General features: G+C 35.4%; 1 protein-coding gene across 14 annotated transcripts in view; it reads right to left on the bottom strand.

Moving 5' to 3' along the window:
- Positions 1-22967, bottom strand: part of RALGAPA1 (Ral GTPase activating protein catalytic alpha subunit 1) — a 136014-nt gene that overhangs the window by 53981 nt on the left and 59066 nt on the right. For all 14 annotated transcript variants that reach the window (XR_003257699.1, XR_003257700.1, XR_003257702.1 and 11 more), the window contains 11 exons: positions 22253-22446; positions 22037-22135; positions 21785-21940; positions 18779-18907; positions 17637-17762; positions 16328-16386; positions 11873-11981; positions 5459-5569; positions 4396-4464; positions 2548-2682; positions 1621-1804 (listed from right to left, as the gene is read on the bottom strand). Coding sequence is in view for 10 of the 14 variants with exons in the window: in XM_026090848.1 (XP_025946633.1) it covers positions 1621-1804; positions 2548-2682; positions 4396-4464; positions 5459-5569; positions 11873-11981; positions 16328-16386; positions 17637-17762; positions 18779-18907; positions 21785-21940; positions 22037-22135; positions 22253-22446 (1371 nt within the window). In the remaining 4 variants the exon portion in view is untranslated. The remainder of the gene's footprint in view (positions 1-1620; positions 1805-2547; positions 2683-4395; positions 4465-5458; positions 5570-11872; positions 11982-16327; positions 16387-17636; positions 17763-18778; positions 18908-21784; positions 21941-22036; positions 22136-22252; positions 22447-22967) is intronic.

The raw sequence follows: 22967 nt of genomic DNA, 5'->3' as shown, positions 1-22967 counted from the left end.
TTTTATTCTCTTCCTGGCAATATGGGCTAGAAGTGCCAAGGTTGCAAGGCCAGGGTTGCATTATAATATTGTACTTTGCCAATTAAATTTCACAATCTGACTTACAGTTCCAGAGCCCTGAAACTTTAAAAACATATGGGGCTTCCTTAACTTATCTGGGGAGATAAAAGGAACATCTGAAATTACTTTTATTTAGAAATTTAACAAGAAATCATAAAAGAACCAATCATGTACGGAAATGCAAAATGAAGATATCAATGCTAAGGCTTTGTGCAACTAGCATTCATTTAAAAAGAAATCTATTCAGGGTTGTCTTTTCAGATTGTTAGATTAAACAAGCCACACAGCATTTGCTGCAAACCCATAATTACAGATTATTATAGAATACAAAAGATGCCAGGCATAAAAAGCTACTACAATTCACTACACTGTAATAGAACATGCAGTGGAAGTTAATTTTGGCAAATGCTTTAAATATTAGCTTTACATAATATGTATAGGTGAGACTGTAATTAGGACAGAATGAATCCTTCGAAGCCTCTTTCATTCTGACCCAGCAGATGATTACATTTTACTAATAAGACCACAGCCATTTGACAAAAAGCCAACTACAGTACCCTGCTTCATTCTTCAGTAAATTTAATAATTACAGCTCCTCCTGCCAATAGTTCCCAAATCAGACTTGTTCAGTCCAATACTGAGCTTATTAGGGGACAGCTCTGTGTTTAGAATTCTTTGGCCAAAAAAGTACTTGAGGATGATGAAGCATGCCTTAGACAAGGGCACAATGATTAGCCATTTTCTCTACATAAAAAACAGCACGTAGTCACTACAGACCACAAAATCACCTGCTGTTAGCACACAGCTGCTGCAAAGAGCTTCTGCATTTATCTGGTTCTTAATACCTTAAAGGAAGCCTAAATGGAACAACTTAATATGGAGGGAGAATAGCACTACACAGAGTTTCTGTTATCAGTATTAATCTCATCTTTTTCAATTTTCTTCCCAGTGAAGCCATTTGATACTTACTACATACACTGTATAATACATGCCACTTCTCTGCATCTTAGTTTCTTGAATTTTCTATTTTTATTTTAGTGTTTTGAAGAAAATGTTAATTCGCAAGTCTGTTAAGGTTCCAAGTGGATGAGAGAAAATGTCTCTCTCTTCAGATAACTCCAGGGTTTTTAAAAGTATAAACAGATCCCCAAAGAATTATGACAAGTTTAAAAAAAAAAAAAAAAAAGTCACAGGAAGTTTTCAATATTGCAAGCTCAGATATGAAAAAAATTCTTAAAAAAGGAGCAAAATTAAGATTAAAGTAAATTAATTTGCCCAAAGCAAACTGAAAAACATTTACCCATGTTGCTGTACTTAACACTTTCACTGATACAGAGAACAGAAGAATCCATATCAAATTGATTTTCATGTTGTTCAGAAGATACTTATTTCAGTTAATCGAATAGTAATTGCTGAAAATTATGTTAGCTCATTCTGTACTAATGGTCCTTACCTAATGTCTAAGTATAATTTAAAACTTATGTTTTAGACAAACACTTCAATACTGGAAACCAAGATAAAACCTTTTTAAGAAAAAGTGTATTCAGGCAATTTGCAAACCTTCAGTGACTGGCTGAAGTTTAGAAGACCGCTCTGAGTCTGGGGAATGTAGTGGTTCTGGTTCTTTCAAGCTTTCCAAATGCATAAAAGGATCATAATCCACAGATGCCAAATCAGAAAGACTTAGAGGGAAATATTTGGGGTTGCTGAAACATTGAGATCCATAGACACATCCATGTAGAACCTATAACAAAAACAAGATTTCATGGCAATAATTACTGAAATTCCTACTCAATACTTTTATAAGAAATGAAGTTTACCTTTATTTTCTAATTTTCTAATTGTATTTTCTAATTAAGTTGTTAAAGCAGGTAGGCAGGATAAAATACTGGATAATTTTGGATGCTTAATGTTTACAGAACCAAACCCAGGCCTGCAAAGAAAATTCCTAAAAAAGCGTGTACACTGAAGTAGAATGTAACAATAAAGTTAACACAAGAAACAAAACTTACAACAAAATCACTAAGCTACCTTTATTTTTAGGTCTCCTCTCTTCTTTAAGTACATAGGCTAGGTCTAAGGCTTAATCCCTTTCCCTTGCAAAAAATATATACATCTTTCTCCTGTGTCCCGAAAGATCCCTAAAGACAGTAATCATTGCTAAATAAAATTTCTTGGTATATAAAGGCTATATCCTCATCTGTTTTAAATGTATAGCTGGTCTTCTACAGCAGTAGTGTCTGCTATCAGTATGACACACAAAAAATAACATCACAAAATGTGAGGCAAAATTAACTATTCCAAATATACCAAAGATTAAGCAGTTAACTGTAAAAAACTGTACAAAAACTAAGACAGAACTCCAAATTTGAGCAGCTTACAGAAAACTGAGATCAACTTACAGAAAAGCTCTGTCTTCATTTCCATGAAAATTGACACTACCTGCATACCTAGAAATTCTCATTTAGCAAGTAAAGAAACATGTACCTTATATATACAATTAAGAACTGATCTTTCAGTCTTATCATTTTCTGCTCCTGTAGTGTGAAGAGGCTGCAGCAAGGTCTTTAGGGGCAAGGCCGTTATCCAATCCAATAAACACAGAAGTAAAGAGACCACCAACTGTAAGAAACACTTTTAATTACAAATCATTTAAAAGAGCACCGGCTACTTCACATTTTTTACTTTATTCTACTTTTCTGTTTTACTTTCATTTCTTAATTTAACTTCAGTAGAAAGTCAACCTTATGCAATAATGTTTAAAAGCCACTGTATGTTCAAATCCCATATTATGGGCAAAAACTCCATCTATTGAGATGTTTCACAAAGACCATTCAGATAACAGCTTCTCTTTACAAAGAGTCTGTGAGTAGATATTGTGCTTAAGTAGATATCTATAATTTCACAAAACTAATTTGTAGGACATTGTTTTTAAAATGACAGATTACACACATACAAAATAAAGCTGACATATCATTCTGCACATAAACCTCACTGTAAAGTGTATTTCAGCTACATTTAGTGCTTTTCCTTCACAGTCTGTCAATATCACTCTGCAGCATCAGGTATCATATGAAAGAAATCTAACTGCTTTCTGTATCATAGGCTACTCAGTGAAAGAACCAACTCCCTCTAGGGGATATTTTAAAGACTCTAGAACAGAATCAGATTAAGACTTACAAACACCAAATAATTAATAACTGACTGGCTCCAAATAATTATTTGTAATTTTTAAAACTTAGCTGTGGAAGAGAAAACAATTCAGATAAACAGCTGTAAGATTCTTCAAAATATTTTACAAGTTAAACGAAAGTCTTTCGAAGAAAACCAACTTAAAAAATTTACTATCAAAAGACATATAAACATCATACACGCTTCATCGAATCATTACAACTTTGTCTCACAGAGGCACCATCTAATAAACCAGACAATGAAGGGCTCTGAGTATTTTTACATCCAGCCAATTTTTAAGAAACCCGTTAGGCCCAAGTTTGTCAAACTAGCTAAGCCAATTTTTATATGGTATTTGACATAAAACGATCAGTWTTGGCTCATGAGGAAACTTCTTCGCTCATGGGAACTAACCACAAGTGGATAGGTGGCGAGCTTGGCATACTGTTGTATTCTATACTAGCCACCAATTTATCTCTGATGGCCAACATGAGCAACAGATGAATTTTAGCTCCCATTGGATTGGGTGGCTCAGAATGACAAAGCTGCCAGTGAAAAACTGCACTGAAGTGCCCAAGTTTAAACAGTCACTGCTTGCCACAGTTCTCGCCCACAGCAAAGCCAAATGACTGAGGTGTAGCTTTCAGGAGGCAGAAAGCACTACCGTGAATATCTGATGGATGAAGACAGAGTCTGTCTTAGCTAAGGGTCTCAGCCCCATTGAGAATATGAAAAGACAGCAAGCATTTTGAAGGATGATGACTATCACAGGCTCTTCTTGGGAAGCACAAATAATCATAAGCTTATAGAAAGCTTACAAATGCACTCTCTACAAGTCATAATTTATTTGCACTATAAGAGATGTTTGAAAAATCTGCATTACTTTGCTTTTAAGTTCATTTAGGATAAGGAAAAAAGAAAACTTTCTAATTATTAAAAACAATCAATTTCAATGAATTTTAAAAGCATATTTTCCTACAAAACCTTCAGAAATTCACTTGTATAAAATAGTATCAGCTGTAATTTTTGGAAGACTATACTGTATTATACTTGAAGAACTGAATCCCTGCTTTAAGGCAAATCTTAACAAACTTCATCATAAAGCTATGTCATAAACCCTTCATAATTAGATTAACATAATAAAAAGGAATGAAAAATATTTACCCTCTTGTCCTGTTCATAAGAGGAAGCCTCTGTACTGGGTAGCAGATGGGTAATAGTTGCTATTAGAATCTGTGAAAAACATAGCATAGTTTCTTTAAAAATATTATTTAAATATTTAAGTTAAAAATAATTTTTAAGTAAGTAAACGTGACACAATACTAGATTTATGGTTAAGTTCTATTAAATTATTTTGAGCCAAATTATAGTATTGCTTACTGCCTTTTTTTTTTCTTTCCAACTATTAAACTCTCTTTTCTTTGAATTTCACAGAAGACTGAAAGGATACGTTATGCTTGACTGATGTAGGTGCATTAGGGCCAGCAAAATTATACAGCTACTCCAAACACTCAGGCAGGAAGCAAACTTTATTCAAGATAATGTAGGGTGCAGGAAAGAGCCTGAAGAAGGTTGTGTATGGGGGCTGTTTGAACCCCATTGTTTCTTACAACTGCTAAAATCCGTAAACACCAGGCCTCCTCTTAAGCAACAGCATGATTGTACAGGAACAGAGAAATGCTTGCTGTACCTCTTAAGAAGTTTCCTATCAATTCCCTTTCCAGTCACCTGGGAGACACTAAAACCTTTACCCCTTCTCTGTTTCTCAGACTCGCAAAGGATATAGTCTGCTTCCCTATTACATAAAGGTGTATTTAAACTAAATTTTTTCTATATACTGAAACACTTAAATGGATAAGCAAAATACAACTGCAGAATCGTATTTTAAGGAAAAACTTTCCTACTAAAATTAAATAACTGCTTGCAGATATTTAATATAAATTTTTGTTTGGACTTTACTGATAATATTCTCATGCAAATAATGACAAATTCATGTTGGAGGAAAAAATATGCATGATGTAGTCATTTTGCATGTTAATATTGGAGTCACTGAGTAAGTGTGATGTGAACCTCGGCTGTTAATGTTCAGTCAGAGTATGTTTATACTGAGTTAACATACTGTGAAACATACTTCTCAATAGTCTGTCTGGAATTTTTATTTCAGTGAAACAAATTTTACTACTAAATTTAAAATAATCAAAATTTTCATTTTTTTTTAAATACTTACTTGAATAATTCTTAAAGGTGAATCAGCTTGGTACACTTGAAGTCTATGCACATAATGAATTAGCATGTTCAACGTACTGCAGGCAACTTGGGCTACTGTTTTATTTGGAAACTAGAAAAGACAAAACAGCACAATAACAATGAATATGTGATTTCACATATGTATGATAGGTAAGGTGTTCAGGAATTTCAGTAACAGTTTTATGCGTATAGTTCTTTATGTAACTATTTACAGGAGTAATGGAGTTAATTTTTACTAAATTTAAAAGGAATTATTTTACAGTCATAAACACAAATGGGGTCACCTAACATCACAGGCTTGGGACAGACAATCAGTGGACTGTACATAATGAGGGAAGGGAGGGAGAAATCTCTTAAATTTAACACGTCAGACTAGTTAGTATAATATCATAAACAGCCAGAAAGAAAAGAACTCATTTCTTCTTATCCTCCTAATTATTCATGTTAACACATCAGTGAAAAAAACAAACAAACAAGAATCTTATTCTGAAATCAGAGGTCTTTGTTGAGAACTGAGGCAGGTGAACAGCTGAGTATCCAAAATGCAAGATACAGTATTAATGGTGAAATTAACTTTTCTGTTATTTGTTAATTACTGCTGTATACAGCATTGGTTTCAGTGGAAGAATGTTGCTGCATTGGAGCCTGGTTTAAACRGTTACTGAAATGTTTAAGTCACAGTGTTGGTCAAGGCAGTCTTGAATGCATTTGTCCAATTACTGCTCGGTCTTGGGAGTAGATGTACATACTGCCCTGCACTGCTAACAGGGAAGACAAAGAAAATAAGGGACAGGAATATGTTTCCCTAAACTTTTAATGTATATGGCATATAATTGAGACTTTTGCTTCATTGTACTTGCCTTAAAACACTAAGCCGTGCTTCAAAAAACAAGCATAAGGTGAATTTTAGAAGTGAATTTTAGAAGTGAATTTTATTCTCCTAGAACATGAAAATCCTACAAATCTGAGATAAATATGCACTCAAAACGGTTATTAGCACAGCAAAACTACAGACTTCAGAAGACAGAACAAACTTCACAACAGAAAAAATTACATGCAATATCGCCAAGGAAAGGGTTTCAAATACATTCTTATTCAAGAAAATACTTTCTCCTTACTGAAAGCAAGTTTTCCAAACCATATTATTGATGAATCTCAAATCACTCAGAAACTGGTAATTCATGCTTTAATCAGGAAAAATCCTAAAAGAGCATTCTCACTATTTCTCCACTGGACGGAGGTGAGTGACATTAGAATTCCTGCTTTATTAGAAGACTAACAAAGTAGTTTACATCTGTTAATCTCACTTTACTCAGCAGTGAACCTATTGCAGGAGTATGCTGTGAGGTGGCTAGGTGCCTACTTCTGAACTCAAAGAGGAGTTATGTTGTAAAAATACTCAGACATATTTTCTTGTTTTCTTGGACTGTGTCCTTGACCAATCCAATTCCATTAATCTTCTACAGAACGGCATATCCCAAAAACCTAAAAAAGTTGAAATGCCTGGGCAATGAAGTTTGAACACAAAATTAAGGATTTCGGAATAACGTTTTCGGATGGTAAAATTTTAAGGGTGAAAAACACACTGGAAGAAAATTCTGCCCTGGCCTGCTTCTTGCTACAGCAAACCCATCATTTTTTATATTTAAGGTTTTGACAATAACAAGCAGGAGCATAAGCAAAAGCATGGAGTACAAAGCTTTAATTAACTTTTTTTTTTTTATTTGCAGTATTCATACAAGCATAAAGAAAGATTATGAATGGCTCTTGTAAGCCAGCCAAAGAGATGGAAACCAGTGTACACAAAATAGTTATTTCTTGCTCTGCCTTTCCCTTTTTCTCACTGTACCTAGTTTCATGCTATTGTTGGCTTTTAACAAAAACATGGCAGGCATCTTACATCTGCAAGTCCTCCCAGAGTTTCAGACAAGAACATTATTTTTTTTCCTGATGACACAGCCTCTCTCCATTCTGTGAAGGAATACTATAAACGCATGGTAAGCAGAGTAACAATTTTAACGTTTAAGCCTGAGTGACAACCAAAAAAATTATATAAAATTGAAAGCTTAACAATTTAATTACAAACTTGAGATCAAATCCAGATTGCTGGAAAGATCCTTACAAGTTTGCAGGAAAAAAGCCAAAGTCACTGACACCAGGGAGGACAAAATGTGTGGACAAACCAGAGCAGCTTAATACAGAATATCTAAATTACTGACTTGAAGAAGAAATTACCTGAGAAGAAGACCTGGAGACTTTTCAGTGTCTTTGAATAATCAGCTGTTCACTACTTAAAAACAGTGAGCATTTTCTTTTTTTCTTTTGTTAAAAAAACCCCAAACAAACAGGAACGTCAGGCTATAAAATGATGAGCGAGTGGGTGATTTCTAGTGTTGGTTTATGCAAATCATTTAGTTTCTTTCTGTGCTCTGGCTAGGAAGTATTTTTATTTTTTTTTAATTTAAGAAAGGGAACAAATCAGTAGAGCCATAAATTTCACAGAAAGGCTGAAGGGTATGAAGTAATGAATATAAGTAGAGTTCAAATCTTGTGCACTTAGATTTTAAAGTCTTATTCATGGAAGGAGCACTGGGTATAAAGTTTGATTAAGAATACAGGGATTGGCCAAACCAAACAGACCAAACCCTTCATCTGCTTCAGAAATCTATCCCAGCATGGTCAATATCATGTTTCAGAACAGAAGCTTTAGAACAGATACTTACAGAGATACGTGTCTTGGAAGTACATTTTCCTAAACTCGAGCAGCAACATTTGGTTTATGCTGGATAGCAGAACAACTGCCCTTTGAAGCCTGATTTGTGCTGATTTTTTTTTCCCCTGAAAGCCTTCAGATGGGGCACAAAGCAGGCTCTGTGATGCTACAAACGTTCCACCAGCCATCCTCTATCTCAGTGGAATGCTCTATGTTATAAAGCACAAGAATTCACTACTTTTATATGGTTTTATGTTTAGTAGTGTAATTGTGAACATTATTTTTTTTAAAGTTACTTAATGATGGGTATAAAAAGCTTCCAATGAACTGGCATTTTGATTGGTGCCTAACTCTCATGGTTTTTCTCTTGAAGGGTAGCTTTACCATATTTTTTCATCTTTACAAGGACCCATTGCTTTCCGGATCTTATATTAGTGGTTTACCCTTGTCCATACTTGCAAATAACCTATGTTTAGCACTCATTCCACTAAGATTGTACAATGCACAATTTTGTGATGTATCTGCAGCATTTTTGAGAGGAACATTATATAGTCCTGATATGCAGTGGTCTGGTTGTGGTCCTCTTTACTCAGACTTTCTGCACAGGTTAACACAGATATAGCAGTATGACGAGTCTGTTTAGAGAAGCGTTGGCTATATTCAGAACAAGCGACTGGACTGGAGGTCTGACAGTGCTTCTGTATGTTAATAATAAGCATATAATTTTTGCTAACATTTCTATTCAATACTGTTTACTCACTTGTACTCATCAATAAGTTGGACTAGGGCTATAGCTCCCTATCCATTTATTTCTCCTGAAAACAAGAAAATAATCCATTCTCGGAGTTCAGATCTCTGACTACTTGGAAACCAAGATATCGCTTAGGTAACAAATTAGAGCTAATTTGTTTTCCCATGATATATTTATGAACTCTTCATTTCATGATTATGTTGTCTTGTAAGTTTATACCAGTACTCAGAACAGGAGAAAAAACAGCAAGCTCTGGACATTTTTGCCAACACAAAGCAAAGCAAAGTAGAAATATAAACATCTTTGTCTTCTCATTCAAGAAGTAATTTATGTTTAATACAAATGAGTTACAAATAATTGTTTTAAGAAATACATCAAAGAAAGATTGGACAAATCATAGTGAATGTCAGGATTAACAATAGTTCAAAATTTTTGATAAATTGGAGAAATAAGATAAAAACAATATCATTTGTCTAATATCAAACTTGCACAGGAACTTGGTAAAATGCACTAGTTAAGGGATACTAAAAAGCAGGGGGAAGACCCTGAAAGAGAATGCCAGTGAAGAGGCAAAGAATAAATGTAATTTTGCAAAACAGGAAATTGCAATAAACAGTCTAATATTAAAAGCCCTGAAGCTATTCATTTTAGAAGTAGACTCAAATCTTGCTCCACATGATGGAATCAGATGATTTTCTAAGATACCTTTCAGCTTCACTTTGCTGAAAAGAGCACAACAGTTAGTCAGCAATGTCTGCACAAGCCATATATAACAGGTGTATACCCCCATTTTATCATCATATATATCCAGAAAGACTATTCATTGACTTTGGATGTAAACAAAGAGCACATAGAAAACTTCTGAAAATAAATGGGGAAACATTATGAAATTTGAAGATAATGCTGCAAATAAACATGCCAAGTCTGCAAAATGCTAGAAAATAAAATGTTTTAAATAAAATATTCTGATTATTCCATAAAATACGGCTAATAGGGAATAGATTTGTAAGAAGTAGGGAAAAAATACAGTTATATATCAAGGAGAAAAGACAGACTGACAAAAAAAAGCTTTTTATCAAAGGGATGATAAAAGAAGCTGTTGATATACCACCACTAGGAAATTTCAAAGCTGGACTTGAAATTCATTAAGACTTGTTTCAAAATAGTGAAAAATACTGAAAATTCTCTTATTTCCAAAAGGAAAGGCAAGACAGATGTCAGAAAATCTATTCAGATGCATTTTATAGGTGTTGCTCAACAATGAATCAGCCATATCTGAGTAAGTTGCTCTTCTAAACAAGAATCGCTGTGCATATTAGCTAGGTTTAACAGATTCAAACAAAAGACCAAATGCCAAAACAGTAAATCATCCTAGATTTCAAGAATTTAATGTGAAGGTGTTTCTGGTAGAATAACATGGTGACTATCAGACACTGTAAATTTTTATCCTACAATTTTTTTCATACCAATTAAAAAAATGAAAAGTGAAAAACTTTCTGAAAAGCTATTACTCAGTGTTATAGCATGTTTCATAAAAACTTGGAAATACATTTTAATGATAGCCTTAAAAATGGGTCCTCTTTATTTTTCATGAAAATTAGAGTTCTCATTTTCCCTTTCAATAGGTAGTTTATTCTTTGATGCAAACTCTGGATCTGTCTTTGGATTCAGATTATTTCTAACAGGTACTGGCCTGGTCTGAGTGACACTGTCCTGGAACAAGTGCAAAGAAGCGCTTTACCACAGGAAATGGAACATCTTCCAGTGCTTCCATGCATCTAGTAGAAGCACCCTACCTACCTCTAAATATTTGGTCAGGTCTGAGAAGCAATCCTGTATAATGCAATGCTCTCAAACTTAGAAGTGAAAAGGCACAGAATCTAGTCAGGATATGGTGACAGCGGGAGTGGTAGGTGGGGGCAAAGAGAGGCCAGGTGAGAAAGAAGCATGAGAAGCTTCAGGAAAATTCTGCTTGGCCTTTGTATTTGTCACCTTCCCACTTTCTTCCCTGTCTCCCTCTTACACTGGATGCTCTGTTCAGTCTGGCAGTCACACAAAGGCAACAACTTGGCTTGGGACAGGCTTTTTGCATGTGATGGCAGATGGCTTACAAACCTGGTATCCCTTCCAATTTCCTCTCTACCTTGGCCTTTCCCTTTGCAATGTGTCAAAAGGATGTACCATGGAGGCTTCAACAGAATCAGAGCGGGGGAACACAGGCTGCCAATTAGTGAGGAATGTGATTTCCCTGGGCATCCATGTCTAGTCAAGACAGGAGACACAAATATTGGATAAGGGAAGACCTTGGCACTTTTGTGCTCCTGTATCTTTGTAGTGGTCCTAGATGACTTGCAAGCAGTCAGCTAGTTACACAGAGGTGCAGAAAGTCCTGCTGGAACCTTGGGTACCGGATGTGATAAGAGATGATGGGAAGGGGTATAGCTGGACAAAGTCAGAAAAGCCAGTACTAGTTTTGCTGAAACTTGAGTTGCAAGGATTATTTATGAGAAATGGGGAGACAGACATAAAAACTCTTATGCTCCAAAGACTAGAGGTTACAGTGAGGTGGGTAATGACATATATTAAGGTAGGCAAAAGAAAAAGGGAATGGGGGAAAAACAACAAAAAAAAGACAATGGCTGATGTAAGGGGGCAGCACATTGGATTAGGACTCTAGCGGTTAAATTCTGTTTAAAGATCCACTGTCTCATGTCCCAGAACACCATTTCTTCCAAATTTAAAAAACTGTAAATCATAATACAGATTTCTTTTGCAAAAGAGTTCAGAGATGCACCAATTAAACTGAATTCATTCCTTTGTAATGATTAAAAATGTGAAGTAAGGATGCTAAAATGTGATCATGATTCTGAAGACACAAAGTATTTTTACTGATAAAGATAATACATATTGCAAAAGTGTTAATTCCTCACCTTTAAAGAAACACAAATCACATTCAGTGCTTCCTTGATCTGAGGATGATGTGATTCATGAACTAGCTCCTCACAGATCCAAATGCCAAGACTGCAAAGAGCAACACATCTGCAAAAAACAATGTTGGAAAACAAATAGTTGAGAAACAAGCTATGGTATCCTGCTACAAGAATGTGTTAATTTCTATGATTCATGATATGCTGTGCTGAAATCTAATAAATATGTTTTAAAAATTTCTAAAAGAACTATAAAAATCCTTTATCTTATTTAAAAAATGAGTAAGAAATTGCAACTACCCAGATCAAGAAACAGGAAAGAACAAGGGGAACACTCTTCTGAGCAACTAAAAGTAACTAAAAGAAATTAAGAACTCCTGCAGCTTTTTACACAATTTTCAGATTAAAAATTCTACCTGAAATCAATACATGGAAAATTCATATAAATTTTCTTAAGAAAAACTAAAAACTGTGTGCGGGGGGGTTCCCCCCCAGACAGAGAGTTTGCTCATATTTGTTTAGGGCTTTCAGACACAGAGGCAGGAGAGGGGATGTTATTCATTCACAGATATTTAATTTTTTTTAGGTGACAATAAATAAGGATGAATGAAGAGGGGTAAATGAAGGCTAGACACAGTGCACATATTGTGACTAGACACTTAAAACAACTTTTTATGTTGTTGTTTCTTCTTTTAAAATCAGGAAATAGATGCAAAATGGAAAGGCAAAAGATATTTAGATAGATGTGTTCAAATCAGTAGAGATAGATGAAATTCTCTTAGAAACATTGAAGGAGCTAGCTCCTTCAATCGCTGAACCATTGGTAATTATCTTCAAAAACTAAAGGACAAAATACGTTCCAGGGAACTGGAGAGAGACAAATGTTTTACCTACACCAAGACTGAATGGTTAATTATGGGCAATTATAATCTACTCAATTTTGATATCAAGAAAGAGATCAGAAAAAAAATTTATAAGCAAAGAAGAAAAAGAAAATAAGGTGATAAAAAACAGCTGAAGATGGTTTGTTAGGAATAAATCATGTCAAACCAAACAAGTGTCTTCCTTTGACATGATACTTACTGAAAAAAAAGAGTGAGCAGCAGATGTAAGAAGTCCCATGTGATTTTTTCCATATGCAAAATAAAGAAAAGTCAGCCCAGTGGAAACCACCACAAGGCAGGTGTGCAACTGACTGAAGAACTGCAGTCAAACTAATTATCAACAGTATACAACCAAATTGGTGGGACTTCTCAAAAGGGATCCCACAAAGGAGCCTGTTGCGGGCCCAAGTCTAGTCAGTACTTTCAGTAATGACTTGTGCGATGCAATAAGGACTATATAAATAACAACTCTAAGGACTATTATTTATATAGATAAATAACTAAATAACAAGTTGGAAGAGGCTGCAAACATTTTGGAAACAACATCAGAATCCAAAATGATCTGGATAAAATTGGAGAAACAGCCCCAAAACAAGATAAAAATTGGTCCTAAGAACTGCAAAGCATTACATATGTGAAGGAAAAATTATATTACAGAATAGAAAGAGAAATAGAAGTGTCTGTGAAGAGGTGTCATAGAAGAAGGATTTTAAGACTACACAGAATCATAAATTACAAGAAATCACTACTATGTTGCAAAAATACATCTTTGAATGAGTTCTGCCCAAGAGAGTGAGGATAAGATGCCAAACCATCCTGTTCTGCACAGTGTTGCTGAAATCTTAATTGCAGCACTGCCTCCATTACATCTTGGGTAATAAAATTTAAGAAGAATAAAGATAAATTTCAGGGAGTCCAGAAAAAAAGTGACAAAAATAATAAAGGGCTTTGGTAAATATAACATATGGAAGGAAAATTGAAGGGCTTATTGACTCTAGATTACAGTTAAGGAGGGAAATGATAACAAATCTTCTGATATAGAATAAGTCATCAAGGAATTTAACTTGCCTAGAAAAAACTTCTGCTAGATACTAGCCATAAAAACCGCCTAGTTGCAAAAGTTAGCTAAGTATTACAACAATCTATCTAAAGTGTCTGTAATTTTTCTCTTTGAGAAAATGTTCAGAACAATTTAGGCAAACTACTGTCAGGAATGGTTTAGATGCACTTGCGTCAAAAGAGGAGAAGCTTACAAAACTGCTCATGGCCCCTTCCTAATCTACACTTTTGCCATTTCCACAAAACGTGTTTCAATACATCTTGACCAAAGAAAATAAGAGCACGCCATGGATATAACAGAGAAACACAGTTTGTGTAAGCTATCTCAGAAAATAAACCTTTAGTATACAGAAGGTAGACAGTTCTAAGTCCCTCTTACTGTTTTAAGAGTTTTCTTCTTACTACTGACAACCACCCTACATTCAGTGATGTACTGATTTGCAAGATATCCAGAAGCCTGTGAGGTTTCTACTAGGAACACCAGCATAGCTATCATTCTGAGCAGCTCCTGAAAAACTCTGTAGTTGTGGGGCTACAACGTTGTTATTGAAGAATCACAGCCTTCACAGCACAAGAAAAGATGAACACTGAGTTCATCAACCTGTTACATCTTTTTCAGACATTTTTCAGACTGTCAGCAGTAAGAGAGGAATTTGATTAATATAATTAATCTTTACATATGGAGATCTAAGATTAGAACGTATTTCAGATAGCTGGCTTCCCTGAAACTCAGTTGAGTCAAGTATGCAGTGAAACACAGAAAACATTGAGCCTCTGTGGAAGAGACAAGGAATAGAAATATATAGCTAGGGTAACAATAACAGCACTCAGACTTGCTGGAGATGTATGAAGCTATGTACCTAAGTTCCAAGAAGCCTAAGCTCTCTTTTAGGAAACTGCAAAGAGAATTATGCCTCTACTAGTGGCTGAGCCGATGCGGCACAATTGTAATGCACACCCTAAATGTGACTTCTGATAGCACCACAGGTGAATTCTGTACCACTGTGAAGCAGATGGTATCAGGGAGGTTATTCCCAGAAGAGATGTGGATCAAGTGTCCCTGAGAAGTAAGACAGGCATGGAACATCATTATTCCCACAATGAAAACATACACATCACACTCTCAGAAGAGAGAGAGGGACACAGATAACCCATGGAAACACTGGGAATCTACTCCTTTTTAATCTTCCTCTAATCTTCTTTATTACATAAACTGGTCCCAAACTTGGCATTTTAGGGCAGGATAGCTCAGCATTCTGAGAGGGTGGGCATACAGATGTGTATCCTGCTCCTATATACACAYCCTCACAGTCGGATGGGATATCAGGACGTGCAGGATGTTCTTTTCCACTTCGCAGTCACACTGCCAATAACGAAGATGCTAATACTATGTGCTTCAGTCCCACAGGATCAGTAATAATGTTCTGAACCAATCAGATTTAAACTACCTTTTTCAAAGGTAAAATGGGGACTGTTATATTTTTCAGAACTCAGTTTTGCAAAATGACATGAAAAATAAAAAGAAAATGATCTCAGAACATTCCTTCCTTCCCCTGTGCTGAGAGGTATTACCACCTCAAGGTGAAGAAGAGATAAATGGGTTGATGAGGGGAACATTTTAGGGAGAAGATTGCTCTTGGTTTTCCAATGAAAGGTTCTAAAGAGCTATAGGTTCTAAAGTACTTATCTTTCCAGTAACATTTTCAGGCATGTGGTCCTAGTATTTTGCATTTTTTTTCTCAGTAACAGTTTATTAATTGAGCATATATAGACACTCTACCCAAATACACAAGGCACACAAATGCCTCTGGTGGGCATTACAGATTCCTATTCCACTCCAATCCACAATACTCTACAACTGAAAGCCTCTGGGGAGGGAGAAACAAAATCCTAAGCAAAGCAAGAAACAGAAAAGACAACAGGTAACTATCTTCTTCTTCTTCTAAGTTCTCTACTTGATGAACATACTTAGGTTTAATTCATCAGAGCAATCATTCCCCATTTGTTTAGCTCATTATTAACTATTTCTTTTCCATACCCTAAAGAAGGGCTCACATACCTTGGATTTCTTCTGTTATGCAATTAAATCAGTTGGTCTAACAAAAGATAATCATACCCCCCCCCATATAAATAATCTTATCTTTAATCTAACTCAAAAAATTTCCTCTCTAGTACAGAAAATCCCTGAATTGCATACCAGTGGAGACTGGGAGAGCATATAGGAGAAATATCATTGCATTCTTACCCATATTTAAATCCTTTTCTATCAGCCACTGTCAGAGACATGATACTGGGCTAGACCAACATTTGGTCCAACAAAAAACATCTGGTTTTTATCTCTATTTACAAACAATTTCAAATTCACATAGTGAATCACAGTTTTGATGTTGGTGTAGAAATCCATGAATGAAATATATACCAACTTTTATTTTAAGATCTCTAACACATCCACTTGAAAACAGTATTAATACAGCAAAGAATTTTTTAATTTAGAAGCCCTTTTTGTATGACCTACCGTGCAGGACCAGATGGTTCCTCTCTTGCAGAACTTAACACAGTTTTAATTATGAGTTCCTAAAACAAAGAGGAAAATGCTCAGTGATTTGCCAACAACTCCATCACATGAGGCATCAGAAAAATAGGACTTTACTATAATAGACACAGGCAAATTGCTTAGCTGAGTCTCTAGCTTTTTTGGTCAGATGAACTGTTTGCTTACCACTACTCCTGGTTCCCAGTCTGCCCCACATGTTAATTGTTGTGCTACCCAAGAATATCCCAAGTCCTAATTTCTGCTGATTGTTTGTCTGATTCTTTCCAATACATTTCCATAAATTATCAAAGTTAGAAAAAGCTGGCCTCCCTAAAGCTAGCTTCTGCAAACAGATGCCCTGAAGGGATTTACAGAAAGTATCTATTGGCTACTTTGAGTTGGTATTAAACAAGCATTTTTTCCCATCAAAATTATATTGATTAAAATGTCTTCAGAAGTAACTGCAGAACAAGTGGCTCCAGTGCCTTAAGAATGATATTGAGAGGAATTCAGAGTCATCTTTGATGAAATGTCCCTGAAGCTGTAGTTTGCTTTCGATAAAGCTCAAGTCAACAGCAGTACATGCAGCTGCAATAAATGCAATTTATGTAATAAAAATGAGAAAGCAGGAATTCAAACTCAGTTCCAAAACAGCAGCAAAGTGTAGAGCAGCTTCCAACCCACTATCCCTCTTTAAATTGAAATATGTTGGAAACCTATGGGGAACCTTACTTAGACATAGTAATCAGACATGACACACACAGAGCAGTGAAACATGTGACCTGAGCTATGGCGAGTTCCAGTGTAATGGCACACTATCCAACTCTGTGTTACGATAGTAAGGGCAAGATCTCCATTAATCTTTTTTTTTTTTTTGATGTACAGAGGTTTTCTAAAGCCCCTAGGAAAATGGGCAGATTTTAGCAGTTGCGAATTCTCAATAAATTAAATAATGTATCTTGAACCTTGTCATCTTCTCCTTCTCAGCTGATTAAATCTGAGAGACTTCAAATAGCCATAAGAGTGACCTTGAAACAGCAAAGCAACACATCGTTTCCTTTTATAAGCATACATAAACACTTTATTATTCTTATTAGTTAAAAGTAATTACAAAGTATGCTTAGCAGTATAAAATCTGACAAGCTTTTATGGAACCTTGAGCCTTATAATCTATTTCAAATGATATATGACAAATTTTAGAATCTTAAATATTAATATTTCCTAGAACAATATCATATTTAACATGTAGTTTGTAGCAGCAATACCATCCAAATATTCTTAAAACTCCTACCTTAACATCTGTAAACTGAGACACAGCAATGTCAGGAATGTTTGGGTGAAGAGCTGGTAGTTCATGATATAAATTGGGAAAACAGACAAGAGATCCTAAAAGAACTTGTGCTTCAACTCTTGGTGCCTAGAAGAAACAAAGGTGGGGGGAAATATATATATTCTTACTGCAATCAGGAAGGTGACATTTTTAGACACCTTAAAGGAGATGAATGGCTGAAACTCTAGATAGTTACATCCCTTTTCCTTTTCCAAATTCTGTACCGCTCATCAGAGATCACAGCCCTGTGGACTGCTACTCATGCATAGTTCATGTTCCCATTTTCCAAACTGGCCAGAAGGAAGCGAAGGAATTTTTAGGACTACAGAAAAAATGACTGACCCACTAACTATGCTCAGACCTTAGGTTCAGCTAATTGAACAGGATGTGGAAAACTACTGAACATGACTTAAGACATTGCCGGACACCACAGATAACAGTGTAAGAAGCTGAGAAAAGTTACAGTGACAGTGCTGTGAGGGATAGCTGGATTTCACAAGTGATTATGGGGGAATGAGGTGAGAAGTGGCCAAAACTCATAGACAATTGGAGGGGAGTACTGCGGACCTTTTGGAGTCATGCAATGCCAACAGCACCTAGGTTATCATGTTAATAATACCATATAAGGCTGAAGTTGCCTAGGTAGTAATATCAGAAATACATCTGAATAGTGCAAACACGAGCAGGTTTAAGAGTTCTCAAGCCTGATCATGAAAGTTATTGCATGGCAGAGATATGGAGAAATAAATATACTTTTAAAATGAAGGTACAGTGAAAATGGACAGGAATTTTAAAACATTTTAAAGTACAGGTCAGTGGTAGTCATAATTCCTGGCAATCTCAAGTTTAAAAAAAAAAAAAGATACTCTGCATCAGCAGTAATTTTTACATTCTTCACATTGTATTTTCTGTAGAGAACTTGCAAGTGAGGACTTGCAAGTTTAGTGTTCTAGAATAAATCACTGGCAATATCTGTATTCRCTAATCATTACATTGACTTCTGGGGACAAATTAACACTCTAGCTGAAGAAAAATGTTGCATAGTTTTCTCTCAAAATCCTTCCTGCTTACACACAAATGAAAATGAATTGATGAATACTTACATTGAGAAAAGAGGAAGCAGCCACTCTTCCTGCTGCTACAATGAAATCCATAATAAGCATGGTGGCACCAGGCAAGCCAAGTGAAAAGAACTGAGGAGAACAGTGCTTGATGATTGTATTGACAATATCCTTGCAGAAGGAAGAAGGAAAAAAGGAAAAGAAGAATATTAACATGATGAACAACCAATGGAAAGAAAACTGGTAGATATTTACTAAAGCTCAAAAGTAAAATAAAAAAGCAAAAAAGCCAACTCACTGTGGCAACTAAGATGTGTTAAATTCTCATTACTGAGCAAGAACTATCATAAAAAAGATAAATTCCTTAAGTAAGGTACCTAATACAAGTAACCTGTGGTACATTTTACAGATCAATTCATCCTTGGATACTATAGCTCCAGACTATACAGGTCACATCACTTTTGATGTGAGCCTTTAAAAATAATGTTTTCAGACTTCTTCATATTAAAACCTATGTAAAAGAACTATTTTATTTTACTTTTCACCAAATGCAAGCATAGAGATATGAGGGAAAAGGTTAACTTAATTTTGCACCATGATAAAAAGGATTTCAATTTTTAAGCTAATCAAACTATAGCATTTTTATTAAACATGGAAAAAAGTCATGTTGCTGCAAAGTTGCTCAATAGCTCTTGTTTTATAGGTCTAGCTTCTGGATTCACAAACTTTCTTTAAATAGGAGAAGTTTGAGTCTTTGCAATTCTGGAAACAAGGTGGAACTGGATTATTCCCTTCAGCCTCAAAAAACAGAAGACAAAAAGACTCTAAATTAAAAAAAAAAATCTGTGCCTTTTGAACAGAAAGGAATGGCCATTTTTCATAAGAGTAATGATGCAAAGGCAATTATTTTCATATTGAAAATATATTTATTTCAAGATGAAAATTCTGAAGTTGTTCAGTTTCATGGAAGACCTGGGATAAAAGACTAGTTTACTCATTTTTAAAGAGTAGAATTGAAATTTGTTGTTTTCTGAAGGTGACAAATAATCTGTCAATGCAGCATCAAGAAAAAGAGAAACAGAAATTAGAGAAAAATAAAGGCAGTCAAATGTAGCACAGCACATGAGAAAGGTTTGTCCCATTAAAATTGCGCTCTGGGATAAATTGCTAAGTTTAGAACTAGCATCTTCCTTACCATTGCACTTAAGCACATTATTTCTGGGACAAAATCTTAGGTGAATTAAGCTGTAGAACTGGATTTTGATATTATGTTCCTAAGGCACTCCTTAACAAATGCTTCTAAATTGCCAGTAAGATTGTTCTGTGAGTAATGGGAAAATTGTACAAAAACCTAAACAACTAGAATCATAATGTTCCTTGCTGTTGTTCTTCACTGATCCTTATATGCATTTATGCAATATAGATACAGAAATTCCTGAAAATGATCGACAAAGAAGGTGCAAAAGATATGGATGATTTTCAAAAGCATATTTTGGCTATTCAGTTTTTGGTTTAAAGTATTCATAAGATGTACTTATTTGAGATGGATTCCTCTTTTCCTACCTACTCTCTGTGAAAAATTTAGTCTCCTGGATTACTATGTCAGAGGCCTTTGTTGCCAAAAATCAGAGACAGGCATTATTTTTTAACTGTCTGTGTCAGAGATTCAAGGCAAACTACTCTGGGAAATCCTGATTAGAAAAAAAAGAAATACTTGTCACTTCACTTCAGAGTTGCAAACTAAGTTCTAACTAAAGTTAAGCCTTTCACATTTGCTTAATATATATAATACTAGAATAATAGTACTATGGTCAACAACACTTGGAGATTATTTGCAGAAATATCTTTGAAGCAAGTACAACTGGTTTAGACAAATAAGCAGAAGGGTTAAAATATTCTGCAGTTAAACATTTCTCTTTCATTTGTTTTAAAATGCATGTTGAGAAACACTCAGTTCAGTTCTCTCTAAAATCAGTTCTCACTGATTTTAGTAACAGAGACAAGGTTTTTCTGTATGCATCTGAGAAGTTCAGATAAAAGATCCAAGTCTTGCTAACACTCTCCTTTCATAAAAGGTATCTTTCTCTTCTCTCCCATGACAAAGCTTTTTATCAGACAACAATTCTGTGTTTTGGATCAGAGATTGGTCTACACAGAAGACATCTGAAGTTGAACCTGGCTCTTACAAATTGATCTACAGCATCCCAAGGTCATTTAATCCTTCTTACAAGTTTTTTTTCCACTGGTAGCAATAGTTGTCAAGGAGTATTACGGAGATAAGTCCAGCACAGATTTATATTACCTTGAAAACAGAGCTAGATCTTGGTTAAACAAGAAGTGACTGTGCAGAAGCATGTAATGAGGCTGGATGGCTGATCAGAAGCGAAGTGGCTGTGTAAACTGCTAAGCACATGTGCTTTGCAGTGCATACTATCATCCTGACTCCCAGATAAACAGCAGTACTGGCAATATGCCTCCCTCTCTGTCCATCTGTCTGGGTGTTCTTTCAAAGGAAACCCTTGCTCATGGCATGGGATTCTGAACACCCAGATCTCACCCCAATGTTCAGATGGGATACAATAAGGATGTGCTGCTGGATATCCCCAGCTCCCTCTATTTAGATATCTCAGTTTGCCGGTTTCTACATTGCTGTAGAAATAAGCTACATTAGATATATAGTAAGCACGATAACTTTCCCACTAGCTCAACTGCTACATCAGGGAGCACGTAGGTAGAACAGTAGACCTTAAAGAGATCTGCTTCTGTCTCTTTCTTCCACACTTCATAACATACAATCAGTAAAAGATGACAGAGTATATTTTCTGCCCTCTTATTTGCTTGAAACGGACTACAAAAAAGGCATTTCTGATTACATCCAAGAACATGAGGGCAGTTTATCAAACCCTGATAAAAAAGTATCAGTCACATAACTACTTTTAAACACAAAGTTAAATTACTCAGCTGAAAATCTATTCAGTATTTTTGACAAAACTATTGTATTTTCAGTTATACTATTCCTATTAACCTGAATTTTATAATTAAACTTACCTGATCCACATGAAGAAGTCCACAGTGCATTATATTGTAGAAATGAGTTAAAAAATCCCTATTTGGAGAAACATCTTGTCTTCGCTTCATTGTCTTACAAATGAGTTTATAAGCATGTAACTTTCCTTGTTTGTATTTATCAGTCAGCATTGTTGCCTACAGTTTCAGAAAAATATTCGTTATTCATAACTGAAAAAAAATTTCTGCAACTGCACTTTTATTTCTGTTTTATTGCTTCCTGCTTATATTTACCTTGAACAGCCATGGTGTTAGAATTCTCAGTGGTGGAATTAAAACTGGTGGGGATGGTGAAGTTAGGTTATCTGTTGAAATACCAAGATTGTCTCTTATCTGCAATTATTAAAAACAAAATCCAAAAGATAAACATTTAAGGGAAATACGTAAGATTTTTTCTTCAAAAATCCTACCCTATCAGGTCATGCTGGAGAAGAGGTTCAGTTCTTTTACCTTGGCCAGATTCTGCCACAGTTCACACAGGTAATCAAAAACCTGGGCATGAATCTCTGGATCCATGATGTTGTTGACATCTCCTAAAATTCCTAGCATTCGCCTCCACATCACAGTAGCAACATCTGCATGCCATCCTGTAAGCGTTCCCCCAGCCATCACACTGCAACATTCTGAGGGGAATTCACTAGTTTCTGTAACAGAAGAAAAAAATAGAGTGAGAACTACCTCTCTAAAGAAAGAGGAGGTCTGATACAACTATTACACACACAGTTTCCTTAAAAACAAAGGGGAAAAAAGGCTTTTAGAGTAAGATATTTCTTACCCGGTTAGCCACCTCAGAACGGGAAATGTCTAACTTGAACTACCTGTCTATTTTTAAACTTTGCAGAATAAGAATCATCCGGTTTCTTGTATCTTTTCCCTAAGTATCAACCCAAGGTCACTACTGTGGCCCTAATACTGGTCTGATGGGCATGCTTTCGTAAGAAGTTTCTTATATTCTTTTGATTCAATGAATCTCCAGAACTCCGCTTGCTTGCTTCCAGGTAAAATTACACTTCACCTTTACATTTTTCTCAACAAAGCAGAAAGATCATTTTCCTTAGAATCTACTATGAATGTATTCAACTCACAACCTGAAAAGAAAGATGGTAGTAAACAATAGTTTACTACCTCCGGCAACTGTCCTTTAAGCAATAAGTTAGTAGAAGTG

Source organism: Apteryx rowi, unplaced genomic scaffold, assembly GCF_003343035.1.
Source record: "Apteryx rowi isolate R43461 unplaced genomic scaffold, aptRow1 scaffold_88, whole genome shotgun sequence".
Taxonomy (NCBI): domain Eukaryota; kingdom Metazoa; phylum Chordata; class Aves; order Apterygiformes; family Apterygidae; genus Apteryx; species Apteryx rowi.
The sequence above is the reverse complement of the archived record's forward strand: the minus strand, read 5'-3'. Positions and strand labels throughout refer to the sequence as shown.